The sequence below is a fragment of the Phocoena phocoena genome, chromosome 10 (assembly GCF_963924675.1).
Source record: "Phocoena phocoena chromosome 10, mPhoPho1.1, whole genome shotgun sequence".
Classification (NCBI taxonomy): domain Eukaryota; kingdom Metazoa; phylum Chordata; class Mammalia; order Artiodactyla; family Phocoenidae; genus Phocoena; species Phocoena phocoena.
In genome coordinates this window covers 79250433-79276068 of record NC_089228.1, presented here as the reverse complement: position 1 = coordinate 79276068, position 25636 = coordinate 79250433, and the positions used below count along the sequence as shown (strand labels likewise).

Genomic DNA, 25636 nt, shown 5'->3' with positions numbered 1-25636 from the left:
TCTCTCCACTAGAGTGTGCTGCCTACTCAAGAATCATGGGCCACTGACCCGCAAGGGTGGGGGGTGCCAGGCAGTGGTACAGGAGAAAACTTCTCACTGGTCCCCATGACAAAGAAAAAAGTCCCGCACATATAATATTTTTTGACTCTTGCCTTTCTCTTCTTTACCAAGGCAAGTTTTGTCTTTGTTCAGCAATGTCTTTACAGAATGCAGCTTATTTGGAAAGCCCACGGCCAGAGTTCAGGGCTTCGGGTTTTAATCAGTGGCTGGCTGGCTGTTTAACCTGGGGCATGGAATTATAAATTCTCCATGCCTCCATGGCTGCATCTATACAACGAGGTTAAGAATACTTACTTATCTCTTGGAATTGTGGTACAAAACACCCAAACATCTTCAAGTGTGATTAGCATGCCGTGTTATTTTATTACACATTTTCTCAGTAGATTATTTCTCTAGAATGTTTCTTTTTTCCTGGAAGGTGGTCAATCTCAGGTGCCTTGAATTCCATATACCTGTCATAACTTGTCTGAAAGAGTCTCATTCTACTTTCCTTGACTAGCTTTTGTAAGATAACAGATTCATGATAACATGGCGTATATGATATATGGGCCCCCTGATTGAAACTTAATATAACTTAAGCAATTGTTACCCACAGAATAAGATAACCTTGCTCATTTAAGAATCTTTCCTAAGGAGATTGGTTCTATGTGGTAGGATCCCGGAGGGGCAATATTTGGTGTGATAAAGTATCATGAACGGCAGTGGTGAACTGCAACTTCTACACCATGCTTGCGAACAGGTCTGACTGTAAAACAAGCGTTCCTTCATATTGTCAAACTTGGAGTCAAATCCAGAGAGCCCATTTTTCAGTCTCTGTGATCGGATTCACTAGCACTCCTGTCTCTGACTTACACAGCCAGTTTCCCACTGCCTCTGTCCCTGTTGTTTTCTTTCCCAGGGATGTTTTAGTTCGTGGTGAACTATTTTTATTTTTTAGTTACATTCACGCTATGAAATAATTAGTCAGCTAATTAATCTGGTTTACAAGCTTTGTAGGATTCTTCAGCTGTCAGTCAGGCCCAGGCCCGAGGCCTACATCTAGTCTCAGCTCTCTTGCCCATGTGATTCCCGTTGCCATGGCTACCGGCTACATCTGCTGACACCCCACTCTCTATTTATTGCTTAATTAAGAATTTCACGCTCTGCCCTTATCTGCCTCTAAGAACAAGCGCATACTGTTAAGAAATTCCGAATTTACGCCCCGGCACAAGGAAAGCCTTTCTTGAGGGCTTGGCTGGATGGAGCCTCTCTAACGATCTTCTCGGCGTCCCAGCCGCCACCCTTCAATCAAAAATCATTAAATGGGGCAGAGACAATGAGCATGCAGCGTATCAAAAGCAGGATGTTTGCTTGGTCCAAAGGAGGAAAAGCTGCTAGGCCCCATGCTCTGCTCCACTTCAAAGGGAGATGAGACCCCCTCATCACTGGGGCCTGATAAAGCCTCATTTGTTCTGGGCTTGACTTATGCAAAAGGTCTGGTATGTCAGAATCCCATCTCACAGCCGTGGGCTCCCCCCACCTCTTGCCTCCACCTCCACCGGTCCCCTCCCTGGCCTTCCGCACACTCGTGTGTCAGCACTTAGGCAGCTGGGTCCCCCAAAGCATCAGGCGGAGCGTGTAATCACTGACTCCACGCTGACAATGGCCACTTGTAGGGGGGTGGCCAGGAGGAGGTCTTCATCACAATAGGGACACAATTATTGCAGCTGCTAGGGAGGGCCATGCTTCTTCCTGTAGAAACGCAATAGGACTTGCCCAAAACAGGAGGACAAGGCTGGGGGAGGTGGTGGGGGTGAGGAGGGGTGGAGAAAACACCCTTGAGTTGATTATTCATATTCTGACTCTTGGAAGCCTGATGCGGAACCGGTGGGGTCCCAGCAGCTGTTCCTGCACAGTTCTCTTCTAATAATTGTACATTCTGTCCGGGGTCAACTTACTTTTGACCCTGTCCTTTTATATTGGGAAGAGGCTCTTTAGGGAAAACTGTTGGGTTGTGGCAGTGTGCATTAAACACTCACAGCCCCCTTCCCCTTGCTTTATCCCCTGCCCAACCAGCAGCCGGTGGGTGATAAATTCCTATCAGATGCTGAGCCATTCACACTCGCCCCCCCGCCCGAGTTCATACAGCAGGGATGCAGCCAAGCTGGGATATTGTGTGAGGCGGCAGCTGAGAAAGTCCGCCTGCTAGGCTTGGAGGCTCTCGTGTACCACCTTCTTCTGATCAGACTGAAAAAAAAAAGACACGTCTAGCCAGGCTGGTCAGTGCTTGTTTCCAAATGTCCCCCTCACCAGGATAAAGGCAGGCTGTTTGGCAAGAAGCCGGGGCTGTTGTCTATGAGGGCAAGTGGGCTGTGGATAGAAAGACAGATGGACTTTATTGTCTCAAAAAACAACTCAAGTCACATCACCCAGAAGGCTCAGAAAAGATGCTGTTAACTTGGGAGATCCTGAAAATAAGACACGTTTTCCTAAGTTGGCAGTGAGACGAGCAGGGATTCGGCCCAGGTTTCTCTTTTCTCAGAGCGCTAAGGCACTGGGATGGAGCAGGCTGCTGCCTAGACCCTTCTGTTCTTCAGCTGGTCTAGGAGACCCCATGCAACTCCTTGAGAAGGAATCTTGTTAGGTTCTAATGAGAGAGGACTCAGCTGGCTCCCCAGAGCTCTTTGGGAGGATTTTATGAGCAGAGCAGAATCATAATCCTTTGAAAATCTGCAGCCATTCCCATGCCGAGGCCCTCTAAGGCAATCTATAGCATTCTAGTTAATAAATTAATTTACATTCTTATAGAAAACTCATTCCCCAAAGATCCCCAAGGATTGGTACCGGTAATATAGAGAGCTGACTTCAGGGAAATGCATGACAAACCTTTATGGCAAAAATATAGAGAACGGAACAGGAGCTGCGGATGTGAAAAGGGATTTTGCCTCTCAATTACAAGCAACTTCTCCAAAAGGAGAAGGAAGGAAGAAATGGAGGAAAGGAAAGAAAGAAGGAAGGAAGGAAAACTCAGGAATCAGAATCAGATACTTTTTCAAGGAATCACTCAAGATTAAGGAGCTAATTCTCAGCGATGCTGGTGGCTGGCCTCCGTTCACACAGGTCATGGATGGTATAACCAGTATCCTGACTTGGCTTTTCTGACTTTATTTCAGTATTTTTTCTAGTATACTAGTGTTTTGTTTTGTCTTGTTTTAATCTAAGCTTATGTACCTACCCACCCTTGTAAACCAGTTCTTCTTTCTCCTGTTTGTAGGAAAAAGCTGTACTTGTTAACTCCTCTGTGCTTCTTGAACTTTACATATTTGAGTACCGCTTTCACACTTTGTCACATCCTTATGCCTCCTGTGCTATTACTTACTTGATTTTTTTCTTAAATCAACTCCCACACTGCCTTATTTTTAAAACCTGTCTTTTTTTAAAGCAATATTATCCATAAAATCATGGGTTTAATGACCTACTTGCTTTCTCTAAAACACATTAACATTCATAACTATTAAAATAAAACTTTTATACTACTAAAATTATCACATTACATTTTGTATTTTGGGAGTATACTTTGGTTTTCAAACTTTTGGTATAATTGATGAAAAGTAAGAATTGTGAATATAAGTATCTCTCTCTCTCTCTCTCTCTCTCTTTCTCTTTAACCTGGGTTCCTTTCCTCACTTGCTAAGAATACCTGCCACTTGCTAAGAGAAACTTTTACTCACAGGTTTTTAGCTGTGAGTAAAAACCACATTTTTAAGAGTAGAGTATGGAAAAGTTCGTAAAATTCCTTCAAGAAGTGCTAAGTGTGCCTCATGGGCAAACAGCTGGAATGCTTGCTCCCAGGTCCCCTGCCCCCAGAAGTTCTAGTTCTGTAGATCTGTGCAGGGCCCAGGAATCACATACGCCCTGTGCAAGCATGGCCAACCTTGCTCTGAGTCAGAATAATAGTTGTTATTGTTCTCTGAGTTAATTAAGAAGGTTTAATTGAGCTAACTCTCAGGACTGGTTAATGCAGATGTATCTCTCAGCATCTTGATCAAGTTCTTTTAAAAAAAATTACACCTTTTTATGAATGAGTGTTATTGGGAATAATAGAAGACTCACAAGTGTTGGAAGGATTTTCATATCATATTTCTGTGAAGGTCTTGAAAAGATCCTGGGTGATGAGGTCAAGGTCACTCAGTGGCTCTCTCCGAGAGGCTGGAATCAGACGAGAGTGGTCCTGCGAATCAAGCTTTAGCTGCCCAGGGACCAGTTGACAAGAAAGCCTTCTCTGTGGCTGAGTGAATGAGGCTCATTTCTGGGGAGCAAGAACTGAACAGGGAGGGAGAAACAGAGCAGGAGGGTGCAGGAGTGTGAGAAGAGGTGGAGGTCGGGGACAGGGCAGGTGAAGATGAAAATGCAAAGAGAGGACCAACCCAAGAGCTGGCCCATGAAGATGGCACTGGAACTGGGTCCAGGGCCGAAAGAGAGGGAGAGCAGGCACGAGTCAGGTGAGACTGGAAGGAACTCACAGACACGGAAGCAGTTGCTGTTTCCCGTTCTCTCCACGTGTAGTCAGTAGCTGACTCATGCTAGATAAATGTGAGCTGAGCGAGAGGTCCTAATACATGTACAGTCCTCAATGGCAAAGTGAGCCTGGGGATAGAGTGAAGAAGAAAACAGGCAAGGGATCTATTGCTAAGATACCCGCTGGTTTTTCTTTTTAGGTAAGCAGGTACTCTCTCCCTCCAAAATTCCAAGAGAAAATGGGACCTGCCCTGGGAAAGAATCAATTAATTTTTCTCTTCCCTGGAGCCCTCGTGAGGACAAAATTTGCCAACACATCACTCTGGCAGGCATGAGAATCAGATCTACATGAGTAACTCTCCTTTCTCTCACCGGGAGCCATTTTCTTACACGTTTCTCTCTTTCTCCTAGATGTCTGTGTTTATAGCAAGCTTAGATCATGTAGCACTCATCAGAATAATTTGGCTATAATTGACCCAAAGGCTTCTTTTCTTTTTGAGGACCAACCAGATATTCTTACAGTCTTGGAAGGATCAACGGCAGTGAGGCTCCATTGATAAACAAAGGAGATTAACCATTCTCATATTACAAATACAAAATCAGAAATCATAAGCACTGAGAAAGCATATGTACAATGTCACAGCTTGTGTTAGGCTCTTAAACTCTTCCTGAGTCAATACCTTTATTCTCAAATGATTTTTATCCCTCTTGGTATTTCTCCAAATTGGAAATGACACTGCATTTACGCTTTTATAGAGTCAAAGCACTTAGCAAACTTCAGCGGATCTGGTTAAGTTGCTTACAACTCTGAATACTAGGGCTTATTGTGATTAGGTGCAGCTGTCAAAAGAGTGAAAGCATATTTTTGGGGTTTTGTTAACTGGCTCCTAGAATAATGAGCCTGTCGTAATAACGGTATTGATGATGACTCACACGTATTGTTCATTTGAGCCAAATGCTATGCTAAGCACGTTACCTGGATTTTCCATCTTTTCTTCCCAGTCACCCTGTGATGTAAGACAGTACGATGATTCCCATTTTCAGAGGAAGTGAGTGAGGTTCAGAACTTGTCCGGTACCCTCATCTAGGACCTGGAAGACCCAAGATTCAAATCCAGGCTGTTGGATTTCACCCACGCACTTCCCGCTCCGTCTCTGCGGTCTCTCTCCACCTAGAAGCGGTGTTTGGGAAGAAAGAGCCCTCTGCTCCCACTCTCAGAGCCAGCCTGCAGGGGGCCTGTGGTATAGGAAATCAGGCTTTTCTAATCTTTCCTGCTTTTGGTGATCTTGCTCCATTTCCTGTGATACTGAAACTGCTTCTCTTCTCAGATTGAATGATATTCACATACCTGCTTTAATAAAGTGAACAATAGCTTTTCAAAGCATGTTTTAGTTTCAGTGTCTGCTTTGGGGAAGAGGTTGTTCTAGAGGTGGGAGCCATTTGTGTACGTGTAGAGGCTGAACAAAGTCAGAGTCCACCCAGATCAGAAGCCACCGGTGCCGAGGTGCTCGCTGCTCCAGGGAGCCTTGGTTTACCAGGAACAGGGCCTGGGTAAGGGCTTTAATGGATGAAGAAAAGTGGGACAGCCTGTACTGGGGGTCAGGTATGTCCAGGGCTCGCCTTTTCAGTTTTCCGGGTAATCATCACTGCTGCCTATGAAGACTATGTAATCATCATAACTACAGTTCCTGATACCATACTGGCTGGCGGTATCCTTTTCACCCAGGGGATTCTGGATACATTGATTATTTTCCCTCTACTTCAAATTCCCTCCTCTATATAGTGGGAAAAACGATGTTTCAGTCTAGTTGATTTACAATGTTTTGTTATTCTTTTTCATATTCTTTTCTGTTATGGTTTATTACAAGACATTGAATATAGTTCCCTGTGCTGTACAGTAGGTCCTTGTTGTTTATCTATTTTATATATAGTAGTGTGTATCTGCTAATCCCAAACTCCTAGTTTATCCCTCCTCCCCACCTTCGGTAACCATAAGCTTGTTTTCTATATCAGTGAGTACAAGGATGATTTTTATAACATCTTTAAATGAACTGACTTCCAAATGATTCTTGGAATTTTAAAAAATTTTACCTTTCCTAGAGTTTGATTCCATTACAATATTTTATTACTTTCTCTTGTACAAGGGTATTCTATTGTTACAGACTTTTACATGTTTTTAGATGTCATTTTGCCATATTCCCTTTCTCTTTTCTTTCTGATGGAACCTATCTTTTTTACCATTTTGTCTTTGCCTCCTTTAAAAGGGTTAATTCCTGCCTCCATTTGTTTAATTTGTCAAAATTGCCAGTTAAGTTCTGGCATACAGAGTAGAACAGTATAAATTTAGGATTTCTGATTGGTCCATGATAATTGAGTATGTACATGTCCAACAGTGTCTAGTGTCTTAAGGTACAGGAGAAAAGTCCCTCCCTCAAAGATTGAAAGACAGAGCTAAGGACTGAGACAATCCTAACTTCACCACAGTTGATGCAGTGGTATTTGCTCGATTGAAAGAGAGCTTGGGATAAGTATCACTGTGTGGTTTTAGAAATGCTTTTAAACTTTAGAAAATGCATAGTTCAGTGTGAGCAGAAGTGGATCAGTTAGACATTATAGAAAAAAAGAGATGTTAAGCTGGTGGCTTTAGTATTAATTACTTTTATTATTTAAGTTAGAAAAGTGGGTGAAATTTGCAATAGTATAAAGAAACAATATAGGTAAAGCTTTGGAAGTGATGATAAAGTAGAGCACATAACGAACATGTTGGCCATTCTACCTGGTCAAGAAAGTGTGTACAGTGGAAGGAGAAAGCCACAGACTCATGCATTTTATAATGGGAATAAATTTTAGATTGAACTATAGTTGATTTACAATATTATGTTAGTTTTGGGTATACAGCGTAGTGATTCTGTATTTCTGCAGATGATACTCCATTATAGGTTATTACAGAAAATTTTTAAGTGAGAATAATGAACAAGATAAGAATAGAATCAGAGAGGTCTCATCATGGGTGTTTTGGGGGATTATTTTCTTTGTAGTGTTCTGACGCTTATGCTTTGTGATTAGAAAGAATGATCCTAGGTCTACTCCATTCTGTGATAGAGGAAAGAGTTTAGGGCTCCAGGGAGAGGCAAAAGGAGAGCATGGGTGGGACCAGGGCCCCGAGGCGGCAACCTTCAGCATCATTGGGTCCTTCGGTGGTGGGAGGTGCTGCTCCATGGCATCGAATAAGGCAGAAAGGTAATTAACCACTAAGAGACAAGGTGTTACTGAAGAGTGGAGTTCGCGCACCTGATTACTAATTAATCAGCGTGAGAGCACCTTGTAGATGCATTCACTATTTAATTACAGCAGCCTCTCTTGGCAAAGGAGCATATGTTCCCAGCTTAATCTACTGGTTTATACTGACATCAAATTGTCATTATCAGAAAGAATCAGGCCTTTTGATTATTTCCACTAATTTATTGAACGCTTAAAATTAATGAACCCCAGGCCTTTTAAATGTGCTCAGTTGGTTTGGAAGATGGGAGGAGAAAGCGGGGTGGGGAAAAGGCTTCATTAAAAGGACAATTTGTTTGGATAAAGGTAAAGCAAATACATTTCATGGGTGATCTGAACTCTACTGGTGAAAAATACATGAATTCTAAAAGCGGAGCCTTCAAACTGATGGAGGGGAAATAGGATATGAGGGGTGTCCTGCTCACCAGCACTGGCCTCCAAAGAACATATGGTGAAACAATTTTTTCCCTACTTATTTATGCGCCAATTCTTTTGGAAAGCTCACTGCAATTAAGTGTAATCAAATAAAAACAATCAAAATCAAATATTGGAAATCAATTGTTAGACTAATTAACAAGGACTTCATTTTTTTATTTTGAAAATTTAGTTAGGTTGGGGAGAATTTAGCACAAAGCCATCGTTCTTAAACGTGAATGTCTTTCGTATTAAGATAATCTTTGTATCACATCCAAGTTATGGTTTTTTGTGTTCAGTTTCAGGTGAAGGCCAAGTTCAAGTAATTCTCCAGGTGAGGGAAGGTGTGGCGCCAACTATTTCAGGTGAGTATTAACTCATCAGATAGAATTGCCTGGTACAGCAGAATGTCCTCCAGTCGTTTTATAAATTCCTCCCATCATACTGTTTGTAGGGCAAGTAAGAGCCCTAATGCTTTTATGTCTGACAACTCCTTATTGTGTCACCCCTACAGCTAAAATATATGTCTGCATGTCAAAGAAAGATATAAGAATTGGTGCATTTCAAAACATAGGAAAGTCAGAATTGCAACATGTAAATAAGCACATTTCATGAATTATGGACCATATGTGCACACAGGAGTCCAGATCTGCGGATGAGCCATTAGGCCCCCACCAAATGGAAAGAAAAATTCAGGGTATCTTAAAACTGTAATTGTTCTCAGTAATTTCAGGAAATCAGGGTAAACAAATCCTCCCCATAAGTCAGATGGTTCTGTGAAATCTTTCTAACTCATAAAAGCTAAACTCTCAAAGACTAAATGACTCATAAGCGCCTTCTAATGTATTTCATTGTTTGTTTTTGTTTACCCTGAGTCTGTTTTAACTATACATTTGCAGCCGGGATAAATCTTTTCAAAGGCTGAGTTTTCCTTTGATTTCCAGTGGCATTTTTGTGTTATGTCAGAGAAGAGCCCAGGCTAATCAGAAGATGATCTAATTTCTCCATTTAAATTAATAAATAAATGAGGTTACGGTATGGGACTAAAACTGTATGTAAGCTAGAAGTACCGACGATGACCTTTTCATGCTTATTGGACCGAGAAGAAAGGGATTCTTTGTTTTTGTATCTGTTTCTGAGCTGCCATAGCCTTTGCTCTTTCTGTCCCTAGTTCTTTATCACTTTTTTCCTTTAGGTGACTCAAAATGCTTTGTTGAATGCCTCTCATGTGAGGTGTGGGAGGTGACAACAGTGAACAAGATAGAATGGTCTAACTTCATGGGGTCTTATGGTCACCGGGGAATGTCAATCAAATGACTAAATAATCAAGGAATATGTTTCCTTTAAAATAACTGTTACCAAAGAATAGTATCTTACAACTCTCTCCTCTCTGGATGTCCTGTGTTCAAATTCCCCCGAGAAGAGATACGTTTGGTTGGGTCAGCCCCTATTTTGTAGAGAACCTACCTGTTGGGGGAGCTCTCATGTCAGGCCCCCTCAGAGAATACTGGACCACCTGTGGGTGGCCATTCTTGGGTTGGGCAGCTTTCGTCAGCATGACGTGCCTCTCAGCACTTAGTGCGAAGATTTCTGTATTAAGGACTCTTTGGAAGGACACTGTGGGTGGCTGGAATCTAGGTCTTTTCAGCAGGGGTCAGTTGAACTGGGAGATGCTTCACTTGGCCTGTCAGTTACAACATGCTGAATAAATAGAAAGCTGATGCTTCATAGAGTTGTAGAATTTTAATAAGGGAAGGAACCTCACAAGCTGTCCTATCCAATTGCCTCATTTTACACGTGAGGGCATGGAAGCCTAATCATTAAATAGCTTACTTAGTCACATCAGTAATCAGTGGTTGAGCCTGGATGAGAACTCAGGTTTCCAACTCAGTTCAGTGTTCTTTCTGTTATACCATTTAAACCCTAAGGTATTCAAATTACCTTTTTGGCATATATTAACTTGGTTAGATTAAAATTAATTATATATATATAGCCATTTTCCTATCTTACACAGGTTGGGACAGAAAACTCCTAAGACCCAGGGAGTTACAGAACTAGTACATTACCATTCGTTATATTCAAATATTTATTATTAATATGGTTCTAAGATATTGCTTGATTTCTATCCTGTGGGATATAAGTGACAATGTCAAAATTTAAATATGGCATGTCTTTTGTTTAATGGAGAGCTCTATGAAAAATAATACAATTTTTGCCATATCAAAAATTCTTTGACAAAACAAGAATTGAATAAATAATGGAGTTCCATCTATATGTTGACTGATTCAGAGATACAATGAATATGTAATGCAGAAAAGACATTTTGGGTTGAGGTGTTCTGCTATAGGGCCTTTTAGCTCACTCAGTTAGTTGAGGGTTTATTCTGTGTACAGGATTGTGCTGGTCATTATGGGGACCTGGTAGACAGGATACTCTAGAGGCAGCAGAAATTAGGGTATACGTGGGCCAATGCTGGGAAGAAGCAGAGGAGGTGGTGCTGATGAAAGTTGTTGTATGGGTGCTTAGTGGGTTTGGGATAAGGATGTATGCTAATTTAGGTGAAGATGGTACCCAGGTTTCTGAAGACCCCAATGCAGGTTTTTCATGCTCCTCCAACACTGTGGCTCCATTGATTTCCTCTTGGTGTCCATGATGCGTTATAAAAGATGGGAGAGAGGGTGAAGCAACCGACACTGGGGGAACACAAAAAATATTACTGAAGAGCCTTTACCTCAACCATGTTGTCTTTTCAGTGGGGGCTAGTTGCAAATATTGTTGACAGTCATATAAAAATATTCAGATGATCAGATACTGTCTTTGTAAATTTGCCATCACTTTCCCCACAGATCAAGTTTATTTCCTTTTCTCTGGTCTCTGGATCTGTCAGCCTTTCTCCTGTTTAAACTCATCCCATCCCTTCTAACATCTTCTGAACTTTGTTTTATCAGCAAATGACTCTTTGTCACCTCTCAATTAAAAAAATCAAATCAAAACAAAATTCGTGGACCCTAAATCCTCCTGTAGTTTGTATCACTCCTGCAAACTTCTCAAAATACTAGCCTCCTCTTGATGTGGAGCCATAGAATGCTGGGGTAGATGAAGGATTAAGGTGGAGAAGGAATACTTGGCTCACGTACCAAGTTGGAGACCATCTCAAATGGTGGCTGTTGTTGGCTGACAAATTTGAGAGGAAAGCAGGGTGAGGGCTCATCACAAAGGCTGGTCCTGACCAAAATTCATGGACTCCAGTTTCAAGATAAGTCTAGTGTATTTAACGATTGGGAAGACAGATCAAAGGCTGAGGGTCTCAAATCTTAAGGCTATTCATTCCTTAATGAGCTTTTTGCAGGATCAGACCCAGCGTCTTCCCTTCCTTACTTCCAGCGCATTCCTCAATCCACTGTAATCCAAGTGGTTGCCACCTCCATCACTCCACTGGGACCCTCTTCATCTTGATCACTGTGCTCTAGTTGTCACATTCAATAGCCACTTCTTATTCCCTCTCTTATTGGAAATTTGCTATTAACAAGATCACTTCTACTCTCTGCACATTCTCTATTTCTTAGTCTTCCAAGACATTCCTCTCTTCTGGTTCTCCATGTATGCCTCTGATAGCTTTAACTCTGTAGGCTTCTTTTCCTCCCCTCTTCTTTCTATATTAAAAATAGTCATCCAGAAGCTTGATTTTAACTGTACAGACATCTCATAGTTCTGCAGGAGACTAAACATGTCCTTTTCCATTTAGGGTTGTTATTTTAAGGCAGGATGGTACAGAATGATCAAATTCATTCATTGTAACATTGCTTACAATAGCTACCTTAAGATTTAGTTTGTTCAGTTAAAGCCAGTTTCAACCTTCCCATAAACGAGAGTGAAGATGACAAACTTGAAGAATGTTTGTTTCCAACGTCTGTGATACAAGATTGAGGCAATTAAGGGGTTTTGGAGCTTGGAGTAGGGTTTTAAAGAAATGGTCATTGCCTGTTTGAAATATCACTGGAAGTAAGAACATCTTTTTCTGGACTTTATGGTGTTAGTGGGCACCTCAACAAATACTCCCACCCTATCCCCACCTGGGTATTTAGGGTATAGTATTGAAAAGGAGGCAAAGCTGGGAGGAAACTTAGAAAGGCATTATTGGTGTTTATAAAATATTTATTTATTTATTTTTGCGGTACGCGGGCCTCTCACTGTTGTGGCCTCTCGCGTTGCGGAGCACAGGCTCCGGACGTGCAGGCTCAGCGGCCATGGCTCATGGGCCCAGCCGCTCCGCGGCATGTGGGATCTTCCTGGACCGGGGCTCAAACCCGTGTCCCCTGCATCAGCAGGTGTACTCTCAACCACTGCGCCACCAGGGAAGCCCAAAATATTTATATTTTTTATTTTATTTTAATTGAATTATAGTTTATTTACCGTGTTGTGTTAGTTTCCGGTGTACAGCAAAGTGATTCAGTTATACATATATATATATATATATATATATATATATATATATATTCTTTTTATATTCTCATATATATATATATATATATATCCTTTTTCACATTCTTTCCCACTATGGTTTATTACAGGATATTGAATAAGTATAAAATGTTTCTAAAGCCTCTTTCTGAGTAGGATTTGTTGCAAAACATTGCCTGGCTTCCATGATGTGGGGTATATTTTGTGTTAATTAAATTGTCTAGGATTTCTTTTTTTTTTTTAACATCTTTACTGGAGTATAACTGCTTTACAATAGTGCGTTAGTTTCTGCTTTATAATAAAGTGAATCAGTTATGCATATACATATGTCCCCATATCTCTTCCCTCTTGTGTCTCCCTCCCTCTCACCCTCCCTATCCCTAGGATTTCTACTTGACCACAATCCATGTACTTTTAAGTTATCCCAGGGCCCTAATTAGGCCACGACCACTGGAGAGTTGGGTTCAGGTAGACAAAATAGTCAGGTGTTCCCCGTGGTTCTGACCTTAGGCATTTTGTCTTTCCACACTGTAGTCCCCTGGAGCTCTCACAACCATCCTCAGATTTTCAAATACAGCCTCTGGGGAGATAATGCCAAAATCCATCTCTCGGACTTAGAGCTCTTTCCCATCCTTCAGATTCACAGCCTTCCCCTGCTTGCTGTGTATCTCCACCTGGAGGCTTCAAGGACACCCCAAACTCTAAATGGCCCAAACTGAATTCGTCCATGTCTGTCTTAATGGGCATCTCCACCTGATACCACACCTGCTGGAAACCCAGGGCTTACCCTTGGCTCCTCCATCTTTGTCACCCTTCCCACTCTGACCTCTGGTTATTCCTCTGGCCCTACCACTTGCCTCTTTCCAGCTCTGTGACTCAGCGACACCAAACTGCTTATAGTTTTTCCACGTGATCTCTCATTTCTTGCCATCACACGTGCTCACCCCTCTGGAGCGCAGACTCTCACCACACACCCTCACCCCCTTCACCTGGGTAGGTCCCAGGCCTTTACAGTGCCGCTCAGATCTCAGATGCTTCTCTCCAGGAAGCCTCCCCTGGCAAGGTCTCACTCCCTCCCTTGGTCAGGTACTCCCTTTAGCGTTCTATCCCTCCAGCATTTACTTAGATACTTACACAATGCCAGTTGCTCCTTGGGAGCAAGCATGACATTTTATTTATTTTTGCATCACTGTTTTTTAGGACTGTTCTGATGGAGAGGGCACTCATTATTTATGCTTGTGAAATTAGCAAGTAATAGATGAGATTCCCTCCCTCATCATGTGAGTTCTTGAATCTCCTAGGAAATCTCCCTAGGTGGAAAAGAAAATATTTTTCATAGAACAAATATATTTCCCCTAAAAGAACCTAATGTCACTTGTGGTTTAACTTGAACTTCTTAAGTGAATGCTGAATAAAAGAAGATCTGTACTGGAAGAAGAGAGTTTGGTCATCTGTGAATCTTTTCATCCTCCTCTTTTGAGACAATCTCTCTGCCCTTCTGACTCTGTACCAGGGATCATGTTCCAGAAAAGAATGTGTGGGTACATTTCACATTGGCGTGGTATGGTCCCCACTGGAAATTATTAGATTTCTGCTACAGTTTCTTGAAGAGGCCAGTGGGATGGTTGAAAAGAAAATGCCACTTGATCATCAGTGGCAGAATCAATAAAAACCAGTTGTAAGTTATGAACTATATGTAAATTATTGCAGTGAGAGGTGTTCAGATGATTGCCCTGCCTTTAATACGCATTAAGAGCTGTGAGAAAATCACACCCTTTGACTTAGTGATTCCATTGCTAAGATTCTATTTTAAGAAGAAATCATGATTACTGGCAGATTTTCACAGAGATATTTAACACTGCATTCTCTATAATTTGAAAAGAGAGTGGACAAAGCCTAAATGCCAAACATTAGGGATTAAATAAATTGTGCGCTTTTCATGTGATAGAATATTATGTAACCATTAAAATCATGTTTACAAGGAGTTTTAATGACATTACAAAATGCATGTGAAAAACTGCCAAGTAAAATAAGAACTGAATGTAAAATTGCATGTTATAGGATCTAAATTATGTAAAAATGCTGAGAAATTCTGGAAGGAAATACAAATAAAATGTTAATGGCGGTTATTTCTAGGTCGTGAGATAGTAGACAATTATTATTTTTCTTTTTCTTTCTATATTTGCATTTTCCAAATGTTTCGTGATAAACATATGTTGTAGTATTTATAGTAAAGGCAAAACACAAAAGTTCAATAACAAAAGTAGAATATGTTTTTCCCTAGAAGTGGAGGTAGTCTTCTAAGGATTGAATAATTACCTGCTTTATGCCTGATAAATGATTTTATGGAACATTATAAAATATCGAAAGGCAGCTTCTTTGGGAAGTGAAAATGTCACCAGGATCCTAATATAAAGGATAGAATTTGTAAGTTATCATAGTGAATCAGATTTTCATAGTTACCCTTGCTATCTTCCTTTTGTTTTCTAGCTTCTTCCTCTGCACCTGAGTCAGTTTTAAAATGGTCCCTCTCCGAAGCATGGGAAGGCATGGAGAAGGGCTGGGGAGGACACAGCGGTACCATTCCAGGCCCTGGGGATGACGTCCTGATTTTACCCAGTGAGTGAAACAATCTATGGGGTAAATAATGACAGACAGACTGAACTGGGCCAATCTAATTGGGGATTATCTGTCATTTAAATATATTGAACAACACAGTAAAGAATGTGGAAATAAATAGGCAATTATGTCTACCACTTTCTCTTTTGGGTTATTATAGGAGAGGAATTTCATAATCCAGTAAAAATCAGAAAAAATAGTTCGGCCTACCTACATTAAAGGTGGGATAAATAGTCTCCATGCCAAAAGGAGTTAGACTAATCCACTAGCTGGATAATTTTTCTAATGTGTCAGAGAACAGATTTACAGAAAATTTTAGTATCCTTATGTTTGAATGACACAGGGTATATGGAAAGAAGCAATTTTCAAATGCCTCCTATCTTTTGCCTTTGTGAATCTTTTAAATATAGGACTGAGAAGAATGACAAGGTCTTCTGTTGCCTTGATTTTTCAAAGATGATGGAAAAGGAACAGATAAATAAATAGAAAAATAAAATTCTATCAATCTATCAGCTACCTAATCTATCACCTATCTATCCATCATCCATCTACCTAGAACTCTCTTTTTGTTTACATAAGAAGGGAAAGGTGATTCCTCAGAGGTACAGAAATACACACCATACTTACAAAATTCTTCTTTCTTAGGAGAGAATTCTTGAAACTACTAGAAAATTTCCCTAGCCCAAGAAGAAAATGTTTTTCATACAACAGATATATTTCTTAAGACCTATTTCCATTTATGGTTTAATTGGAACTTCTTAAAGTAATACTGAATAAAAGAAGATCAGTACTGGAAAAAGAATATTTGGTCATCTGTGAAATAATAATAATGCTAATATCAAACATTTGTTGACAACTAACAATATTTGGGAATCGTTCTCCATATATTAACTAGTTTAATCCTCACAATAGCTCTGCAATACAGGTAATACTATCATTCCCATTTTTACTGACACAGAAACAGAGGTCCAAGGCTGTTAAGTTACTTGCCCAGGGCCACACAGTTTGCAATTCAGCACAACCAGGATTTTGAACCAGACGATCTGATCCAAGTCCTTATTCTTAACCAATCAAGTACATTTCCTTTCTAAAAGGACTAAGGGTAAATGAAAAGAGTGGTGGTGTTGTTTGCTTTATTTACGATGGGAAATGAAGGCAGAAAGGTTAAAACGTACAGACCACCTTCTGGGCATTGGGGGGGTGCACATGGAACTGCACAGAGAGGTGAGGACAGAAGGAGCGGGCTGACCAGTACAAACTTAAACTGTTATTATCATCCCACCCCCCTATCATCCACCTCTCTCCATGGAGGATGGAACTTTTTGAATAAACAAGCTCATGAGTCATTCCTATACGGAAAGGAAAAATCTGTTCTGCCTCAGCCTTCTTTTTGATGAATGTAGCCAGTGGATCGGCCCTGGGCTATGGTTTTTCCCACTGAGCAAACTGTTTCCCCCACTGCATGCGGGAAGCAAGAGAAGCTTTTGAAGGTTGCCAAGCTTTTCGTATCCTTGGGACCTTTATGCTGAGCGAGGAGCAATCTTAGCTATCTTGCTTGGCACTGCATTGACTGTATCCACTGTGTGTCCTGGTTGCTGGGGCCCCTGGCATTCGCCATTATCCTTCATTCCTTTGTTCATGGTCAGCTTGTAAGATGGACCCGAGTTCTCCGTGAAGCTGCTCTTAAAGAGCACAGATCAGTGCTCTGGAAAAAGGCGGCAGGGGGATGGGTGGGCACAGATACTGGATGTCTGAAGTGTCTCCCACTTGGTCCTTCAGTATTATTGTAAAGATCAGAGAAGTTAAGATTTTTAAAATCTGCAATTATTGTTCATTATTTAGTTTTCAGTTGGAAAAATAAGGGAATGAAAATAGATTTGTAATATATAATAAATGAAGTCCTTACTTCTTGCTGCCTCTCTCCTCAAAGAAGCCCTAATTCCAGAAAATTTTCTTATAGTTGCCAGTGTTTTAATCTGTTCTGTTTAGTTTGGGGTTTTTCTTTCTTTCTTTCTTTTTTTTTTTTTTGTGCGATACGCGGGCCTCTCACTGTTGTGGCCTCTCCCGTTGCGGAGCACAGTGGGCTCCGGACGCGCAGGCTCAGCGGCCATGGCTCATGGGCCCAGCCGCTCCGCGGCATGTGGGATCTTCCCGGACCGGGGCACGAACCCGTGTCCCCTGCATCTGCAGGCGGATTCTCAACCACCGCGCCACCAGGGAAGCCCTAGTTTGGGGGTCTTTTGTAGGCACTGTACTGACTTTACTCTTCTGTTTTGATTTTTTTGGCAAACCCTGATATTTTGACCTCTGATGGACCTTGGGATTGAATTCATCTCATCTTTCTACTTGTGGTTTTACCTTCTTGACCTTTCTGGCTGTTCTGGTTTCTTTCACTCCCTGCCTCCTCTGAAACAAGTCAGTTTGTTCACCCAAGTCTGGCACAAAAAAGACACCGAGTACTGCTTGAATGAAGCGCATGTTCTCCATGCTGCATCCATAATTTCATACCAGAACTGAATCTTTGGATTTCACAGGATCGACCCAGTACAGCTATCAGAATTTACAGGTCTGTGGAAAGTAATGCCTTTTCCTTTGAACAGGATCCTAAGAATTAAGATGTTCCTGATGATGACGATGATGGTAACAGCAACTATAATTTGAGTGCTGGGTGTCTACCATGCACTGTGCTAAGTGTTCCACATGGATCTTCTCGATCATTCCTCACAACTACTTTTATTTGGATCCTGTTGTTATCTTCCTTTCTATAGCTGAGGAATTTGGGACATAGAGAGGTTAAGTAACTTGCCCAAGTTTCTCCCAGCTAATAAGTAAAAAGGCTGGCCCAGGAAAGCAGACAGTTTGATTCCAGAGCCCTAACTCTTTATCACATATATATTTTTAAAAACTCACCATTCCTACTTGCTCTGATTCACTCAAATCAGACTCCATATTATACTGAATTTATACTTCTCTACTTCCTGTTCCCATTGTTCCCATCACTTGGAATTTAAAAAAAAATTATTGAATACCTAGCATATGTCAGATACTCTACGTGAGGAATTCAATCTTGCTACATTCTCATTAGGTACATACATGTGGAGAAACTGGAGAAACTTCCCAAAGAGGTATCTGATGCCATGAGCCGTTGGTAGAAGTATCTGCTTTGCATCTGGTAGCAAATATAGTTTTAATTCAAGTTAACATTCCTTTCCAATTCAATTTAACCAACAATAACTGAACAGTCACCACACCAGGTGCTCTGATCTGGTGCTCCAGAGGCAAATGGGATACAGCCGTGATCTCAAACAGCTAGTAACTTAGCTGGGTTGGTAAAACACGTACTAATACTTAATAATACAACAAATAGCTGTAATAAACACCAGAAGTGTTTAGAATCAAACACTTGTCCCAGGCAAGATGAAGAGAGATGACTTCAGGGAGGAAGAGGCATTTGAAGAGGACCTTGATAGATGGGATAAGAAACTGAAGGTCAGTTACGAGACACAAGGGTGTACTGGGGAGGGAGCAATGTTTTAGGAGGTACAGGATGGGCTGTTGACGAGGGCAAAGCTGTGTTCGCATTTGGATTCTGACATTTACCAACTGTGTGGCGTTAGACACGTTTTAAACGTTTCCGACCTTCATCTGTAATATGAGGGTTAAAATTAACATATCGTCATGTTGAGGGGATTAAATGAGATAACATCAGCACACATGACGGCTGCGTGGAGTGCTGGCAATAATGGAATTATAGATGAACGCTGTGATTTTTAATGTGTCAGGTGCTCTTTTCCTTCGTTTTCCCATCTGCCTGCCCCTCTTGGCCTCTGGTATTAGCAACACTTTGTATTTGCTTTCCAATGGCTTATTATTTAATTTTCACACCAACCTTGGGAGCTAAATAGGTAATAACTATTATTACAGTAAAAACCCATTTTTACATAATACGATTTTAATGGAACTGCTGATGTTACAAAATGAAAGTGACTGGTAAAGAAGATTTAAGTGATACTTTTGAACCTCTAATATAATTTTATGATGTTTTGTGTATTTTAATTCATTAATAAAGGAAATGTGTAGAACATTCCCATCATTATTCAAATAGACTAGCATAATTTTTCAATAAAATTCTTAGGGTAAATTGCCTATTTCCATTTTCTGGGAAATCAGTTTTATGGAATGACCTCAGACCCATCCTATTCCATAAAAATAGGACTTTACTGTACTAATAAAAGATATCACTATTTTAAGTATGGTACCATTTTCCTTTGAGGCATTCTGTCTTTATAGACATTGGATTTTGAAAGCTGTAAATTCTTCTTGGTGGTATTATATGGAGTGAGGTGAAGTCATCATGGAGAATTTGCTTTTGTAGTTTAGTTTATGATAACTTTGTTTCACACAAACAAGTATATCTGATTGTCTTTGCCTCCTAAATACTGGGAGATTTGGTCTAAATGCATTCAAGACATCTTACAGAGTGGGAACAAGTTCTATCTAATAAATCATGCAAATCGCAAATCCTCACAAATGATCCTGCTAACTTGTACTACAGGTTTTGTCCTGAACTGACCTGCGAGGATTTGATGCTTCCGGTTCTTTCTCTGAAGGAGTTTCAGCCATGACAGGATGACACCCTTTTCACACAGAGCAGCTTTAATGAAAGGAAAATGTGTTATAATTCCAAGTGACAGGATTCTGTTTTTAAGGGTACAGATATGATATCATATAGCCTCCAGCATGGTTTTATTTTTATGTGTGGTAGAATTCACTGTGTTCCATTTTCCCATATTACTTTGAACTGTCGTTATTTGAAGAGATGAATGGAGAAGTACTGGTTTTCTTTCATAATAGTTCTTCTGTTTGTTCTGATTTTCAGTACTCGGGTACTTTAAATGGCAGTGAGGCTCATCAATGTCCTGGGATGTTCAAAGTCAACAATGTTTAACGTATTTCCTTGTTAAATCGCAAGACGTTGAGGTTGGAGATATGAGTTAAGATGACCATAAATCAGGAAATAATTTTTCTGTGGGAGGAATTTCTACAAAATGTTGAGAGTAGAGCATTACAAGCTTAATATACTTTTTTCTTACCCACGATTATAACTGATATAGGATAAGATACAGGTAACACAGAGATTTGGGTCTGCAAAGTCAATTAGAAACCAAATACCATAAATATCAGTGTTGTCTCTTAAATAGTTTCAAAATTCTGGTCTTGTCCCATTTGGATGGGACAGAAAGTCACACAAGCCATCACCCCCATTTATTCTGGATTACTAGCAAGTGGGAAGGGGAAGTTAATTTAAACTTGAGTTACTGGAGTCCTTTGTAGGATGCATGGCATTAGTATGGTGACTGCGGGAGTGTGTGTATTCTGGAAATCTATCAATATTTAACAAACCACCTAGAAACTTCATCGCTTAAAACATACGTTTTATTTTGTTCACAGTTTTGTGAGGAAGGGCTAGGCTGGGGTATTCTTGCTGGGGTCTTTCATGCATTGCCGTCGATGGTGGCTGGGCTCATCTAAAGGCCCAGCGTGGTTGGGTGGGTCCAAGAGAGTTCACTCAGGCAGCTGGTGGTTGGCACTGGTTATTGGCTGGGAGTTCAGTCAGGGCAGTCAGCTAAGAGGCCTCGGTTCCTCTCCACATGGGTTTCTCTGTGGGGCTTCTTGGGCTTTCTAACAGTGTGGCAGCTGGACTCCAAGAAGGAACATCCTAAAGCAGAGTTCCCCAAGAGTGAGCAGTCCAAGAGACCTGGGTGAAAGTTGCATGCCTTCCGAGCCAGCCTTAGCAGACTCAGAATATCATGACCATCACATTCTCTTGGTCAAGCAGGGCACTAAAGCCAACGCAGATACAAAGGAGGAGAATTAGGTTCTACTTTTATTGGGAAGAAGAGCAAAGAACTTGCAGCTGTCTTTAATCTACCACTGTATATGCGTTTATGTGTGTAGTGTGTGTGCATGTATGTAATTAAGAGCAGATGTACCTGACTTAATTCAAAAGGTTTGAGAGTTTTAGGGTCTGGTCAATTTGTGCTGTCTTCCCTCCCTGGGCAGATGTTATTTAGATTCTGTTGGCTTACGTGAGTCAGAAATTGAAGCACACCAGGAGACAGACTGGTCAAAGGATTTTAGTTTCTTTATTCTCTACTACCTACCATGCCAGGTGTTATGGTATTGCCTCTTCACTGCCTGAAAGTCGGCTTCTTCAACCCTTGAACAAAATTGGGGCCCTGATCTGGGATTTCTCGCCCTGAGACGGGCAATGGATGACAGTGTTTGGGCCGCAGCCTGTGTCCAAATCTCTATGTGGGTGACCAGAAGCCTCTTCTTGGGAGAGAGAGGAGTGCTTTGGGGTGAGGGGAGAAGTGGAGCACGAATACGTTGAGCATTTTGTTTCCTTCAGGGCAGAAATGAAAAGTCTGCAAGGATAACAGTCAACAATTCTTTTACCTTATTTAGAACATGAATGGGAAAGCTATTCTTTTTTTTTTTTTGCGATACACGGGCCTCTCACTGTTGTGGCCTCTCCCGCTGCGGAGCACAGGCTCCGGACGCGCAGGCTCAGTGGCCATGGCTCACGGGCCCAGCCGCTCCGCGGCATGTGGGATCTTCCCGGACTGGGGCACGAACCCGCATCCCCTGCATCGGCAGGCGGACTCTCAACCACTGCGCCACCAGGGAAGCCCGGGAAAGCTATTCTTTATGATTATATAAGGGAAGAACAAACAAATATGATTTCAAGAGGTACTCGACACAGAAATTTTAACCAGCATTATTAGCAAATAAATAAAAAGAAAATCTGAAAAGAGAGATCAAAGGACCTTTAGATACTGTATAAATCTCCTTCTTTTAGGCAGTTTCTTAGAGGTGAGCACAGACCTCCGGAAACCTTTCTTCATGGTAAAGGGTGTTGAGGCCATGTCCTTCCCACGGGAAGGAAACATCAGGATCTCAAGCTCCCTGAAGCAAGTATTTCCACAGGCCTCCCCAAACAGTTCTGAAATGTTTAACTTAAACTGACTTTTTATATATCCAATATTTAAGAATGTACCATAGAAGCTTACTATTTAAGGCAATCTAAGTGCAAAATCCTTTGCAATATGGACTCCTTTGATGAAATGAATGATTGTCGAACAATTTGTTTGTTGTATTTATGGTGTTTTTCCATGAATTTAATTGTATTAAGTAAACATTTATATATATGTAAAATATGGATACATAGAATTGTTGAGCTGGTAGGGAACTTAGTGACACTCAACTCAAATGAGCTAAGATAATGCAAGTGTTTTCTAAATTGTAGAATCCTATGAAACACATTATTATCATTGCCCAAACATATATGACATTTTGTATCAAGGATAAGAGTGGGATTTCAGTCTCCTTGTTTTCAACCCAGGTGTTGCAAATTGCCTTCTAAAATTTATAAGAAGAAACACTATTGCTTTATTTGTTATATTTTAGATGATTTGTGCCCCTAAAATAGGTTTACATTTGAGAGACACACTGGAGGCTAGGGAGTTCCTTTTAGTTGCAATGACTGTGATTCAAACGGGTTTTTACAAATGAATAGCAGTAATGCCATAACTACCAGGCAAGACCTGTGATAGGATGTCCTTGCCAGGGGTAGACAACCAGGAGTTGAATTTTTTTTTAGGTATTTTTACAACTGTATATGTTTTCCCCATAAAAAGTAAATTTCAATTAAAATCACAGCAGAGATTTTCATTTCCTGCAAGTGACAAAAGGAGCACAATAAAAAATATTAAAATAAGTTGATATCCTTTCTCTAATCTCAGTTTGTCAATCTCTGCTTGACTCAGTCATGGCGCTTGTTTCTGGGCTAATTAGAACTTACTTAGAATCTTCTCTTGGGGCCCAAGACATGTAGACCCTGACACTCTTTATGGCTTGCTAACTTGCTGGAACTAATTGGAGTTTTAGTCTAATTGAGCGGATTTTCAAACTCTTTTCTGTCCTTACTCACCTGAGAAACACACTCATTGTCATAGTCCATTAGTATTAGGATCATAGCAATTTTCTCGGAGGGCACATACTTCCCCAGGGCTTGCGGATCATAATTTGGGTGGGGGGATATTGGAGTGTGAAGTGTGTAGGAGACCTAGGTTTTATTTTTGGCACTTACTGCACCTAGAGAATCACTACTTTTATAATTTTACAAACTCCTAACTCCAGTCTCCCGGAAGTGTGACCCTTCTGGGAACTTTGGGTTCTAGCCTGAGAGGAACCTAACAGGTATACCCGTAAAACACCTCTGGTGCGTTTCTTCCATTGACTTAGGTGTGATTCCTTTGCTACTATAACAACTTCTTTCTCCATGTGTAGTTTAAAACTAATTTTTAAAGGAGCTATGTGTTATTTTCCTTAGGACTTTTAAGAGTACTTTGACCATCACAGTACAAACTATAAGATTCCTAGTAGCAATAAATGCATTGGTGGTTGCTATGGAAAAATACAAGTATGTGTCATAAACTTGATAAGAAAGGAGAATTGGCAGGACCTGGCATTTTATTAATTGTGAAGGGTAAAGGAGAATGAGGCTGAAAAGATGACTCAGGAGTTTGGGAAGGAAGCCAGTTGGGAGTCTGGATTTAGATTTGGTAATCCTAGAAGAGTTGACTAAGGAAGCCTTGGAGATTGAACTAGGGTTAGAGCCAGCATGGGAGCCAACAGAGAGATGCAAGGAGGGGGTAGGCGACAACATCTTGGAGGAAATTCTAATTTAAATGGCAGGAAGAGAACCCAGAGAAGGAGCAATCATGAAACCAGGAGGAGAAGTCAGACAACAGAAGGCAAGAAAAGAGTGATACCGAGGTGGTGGAGGTGGTTCATAGTAAACGTTCCATGGAGGACCAGGAGCGTGGTAGTTTAGAAACTGCCTGAGAGAAAACTGTATACTCTCTGCAGGCTCCTACAAATCAAATGCAGAATCTAATGCTTGTCTTGGCTTATTGTTTAACACATCTGTATTGGATCTCTGTAAAAACCCTGGTAGAGATCAATGCCTTCAAGGATCCCCATATTATTTTAAGGTTATATTCCATTTATAGTTATTATAAAATATTTGGCTATGTTCCCTGTGTTATAAAATATATCCTTGTCGCTTTTTTTGTACATAATAGTTTGAATCTTTTACTCCCCTACCCTACATTACCCCTCCCCTCTTCCCTCTCCCCACTGGTAACCATTAGTTTGTTCTCTATACCTATGAGTCTGCTTCTTTTTTTTTAAATTGTATTCACTAGTTTGTTGTATTTTTTAGATTCCACATATAAGTGATATCATATAGTATTTATGATTCCTTTGTATTTATGATTTATGATTCCATATAGTATTTATGATTCCTTTATATATAAATATATAGTATTTATATTCCTTCATATAGTATTTATAGTATTCCTTTGACTTATTTCACTTAGCATAATGTTCTCCAAGTCCATCCATGTTGCCGCAAATGGCAAAATTTCATTCTTTTTTATGGCTGAATAGTATTCCATTGTGTGTGTGTGTGTGTGTGTGTGTGTGTGTGTGTGTGTGTGTATGCCACATCTTTATCCATTCATCTGTTGATGGACACTTAGGTTGCTCCATATCTTGGTAATTGTAAATAATGCTGCTATGAACATTGGGGTGCATGTATCTTTTCAAATTAGTGGTTTTGTTTTTTGTTTTTGGATATATATCCAGGAGTGGAATCGCTGGGTCATATGGTAGTTCTATTTTTAGTTTTTTGAGAAACCTCCATATTATTTTTCACAGCGGCTGCATCAATTTACTTTCCCACCAACTGTGTATGAGGGTTCCCTTTCCTCCACAAGGGAGAAAATTAAAAGAAAGAAAATTTGTTAAAATTTAAAGCAATTACTCCCTGGTGAGACAGCAGCACTTCTAGGGGGGCGGCCCGGTTGTCCCTAGCCACTCTCTAGAGTACTGCCAAATGTTCTAAATAAATAGGTCATATAATAGGCTTAGTCCAACAGAACTGGTCAATTTGTATAGCTCAGTCAGTTTGGGAGAATAGAATAGACTTAGGCTATCTTCTTCAAGATATCATTGTCATTTCCTAAAGGGGTACAATATTACAAAAATATAAATCAACACAATAAATACATTTTTTATAAAAATGTAGAAGATTGTATATAATTGTTACAATGAGTTCAATTCTGGAGGTCGGAAGGTCATATTGAAGGTCTTTTTTTTTTTTTTTCTTTGCGGTACGCGGGCCTCTCACTGTTGTGGCCTCTCCCGTTGCAGAGCACAGGCTCCGGACGTGCAGGCT

The 25636-nt window shown here is 40.7% G+C and overlaps 1 protein-coding gene across 1 annotated transcript in view; it reads left to right on the top strand.

Annotated features, from left to right (window-relative positions):
- The window catches only part of PKHD1 (PKHD1 ciliary IPT domain containing fibrocystin/polyductin), a 430010-nt gene that overhangs the window by 224612 nt on the left and 179762 nt on the right, over positions 1-25636 (top strand). Inside the window, exons 50-51 of the mRNA XM_065885004.1 lie at positions 8550-8615; positions 15202-15330. Of these exons, the coding sequence (XP_065741076.1) occupies positions 8550-8615; positions 15202-15330 (195 nt within the window). The remainder of the gene's footprint in view (positions 1-8549; positions 8616-15201; positions 15331-25636) is intronic.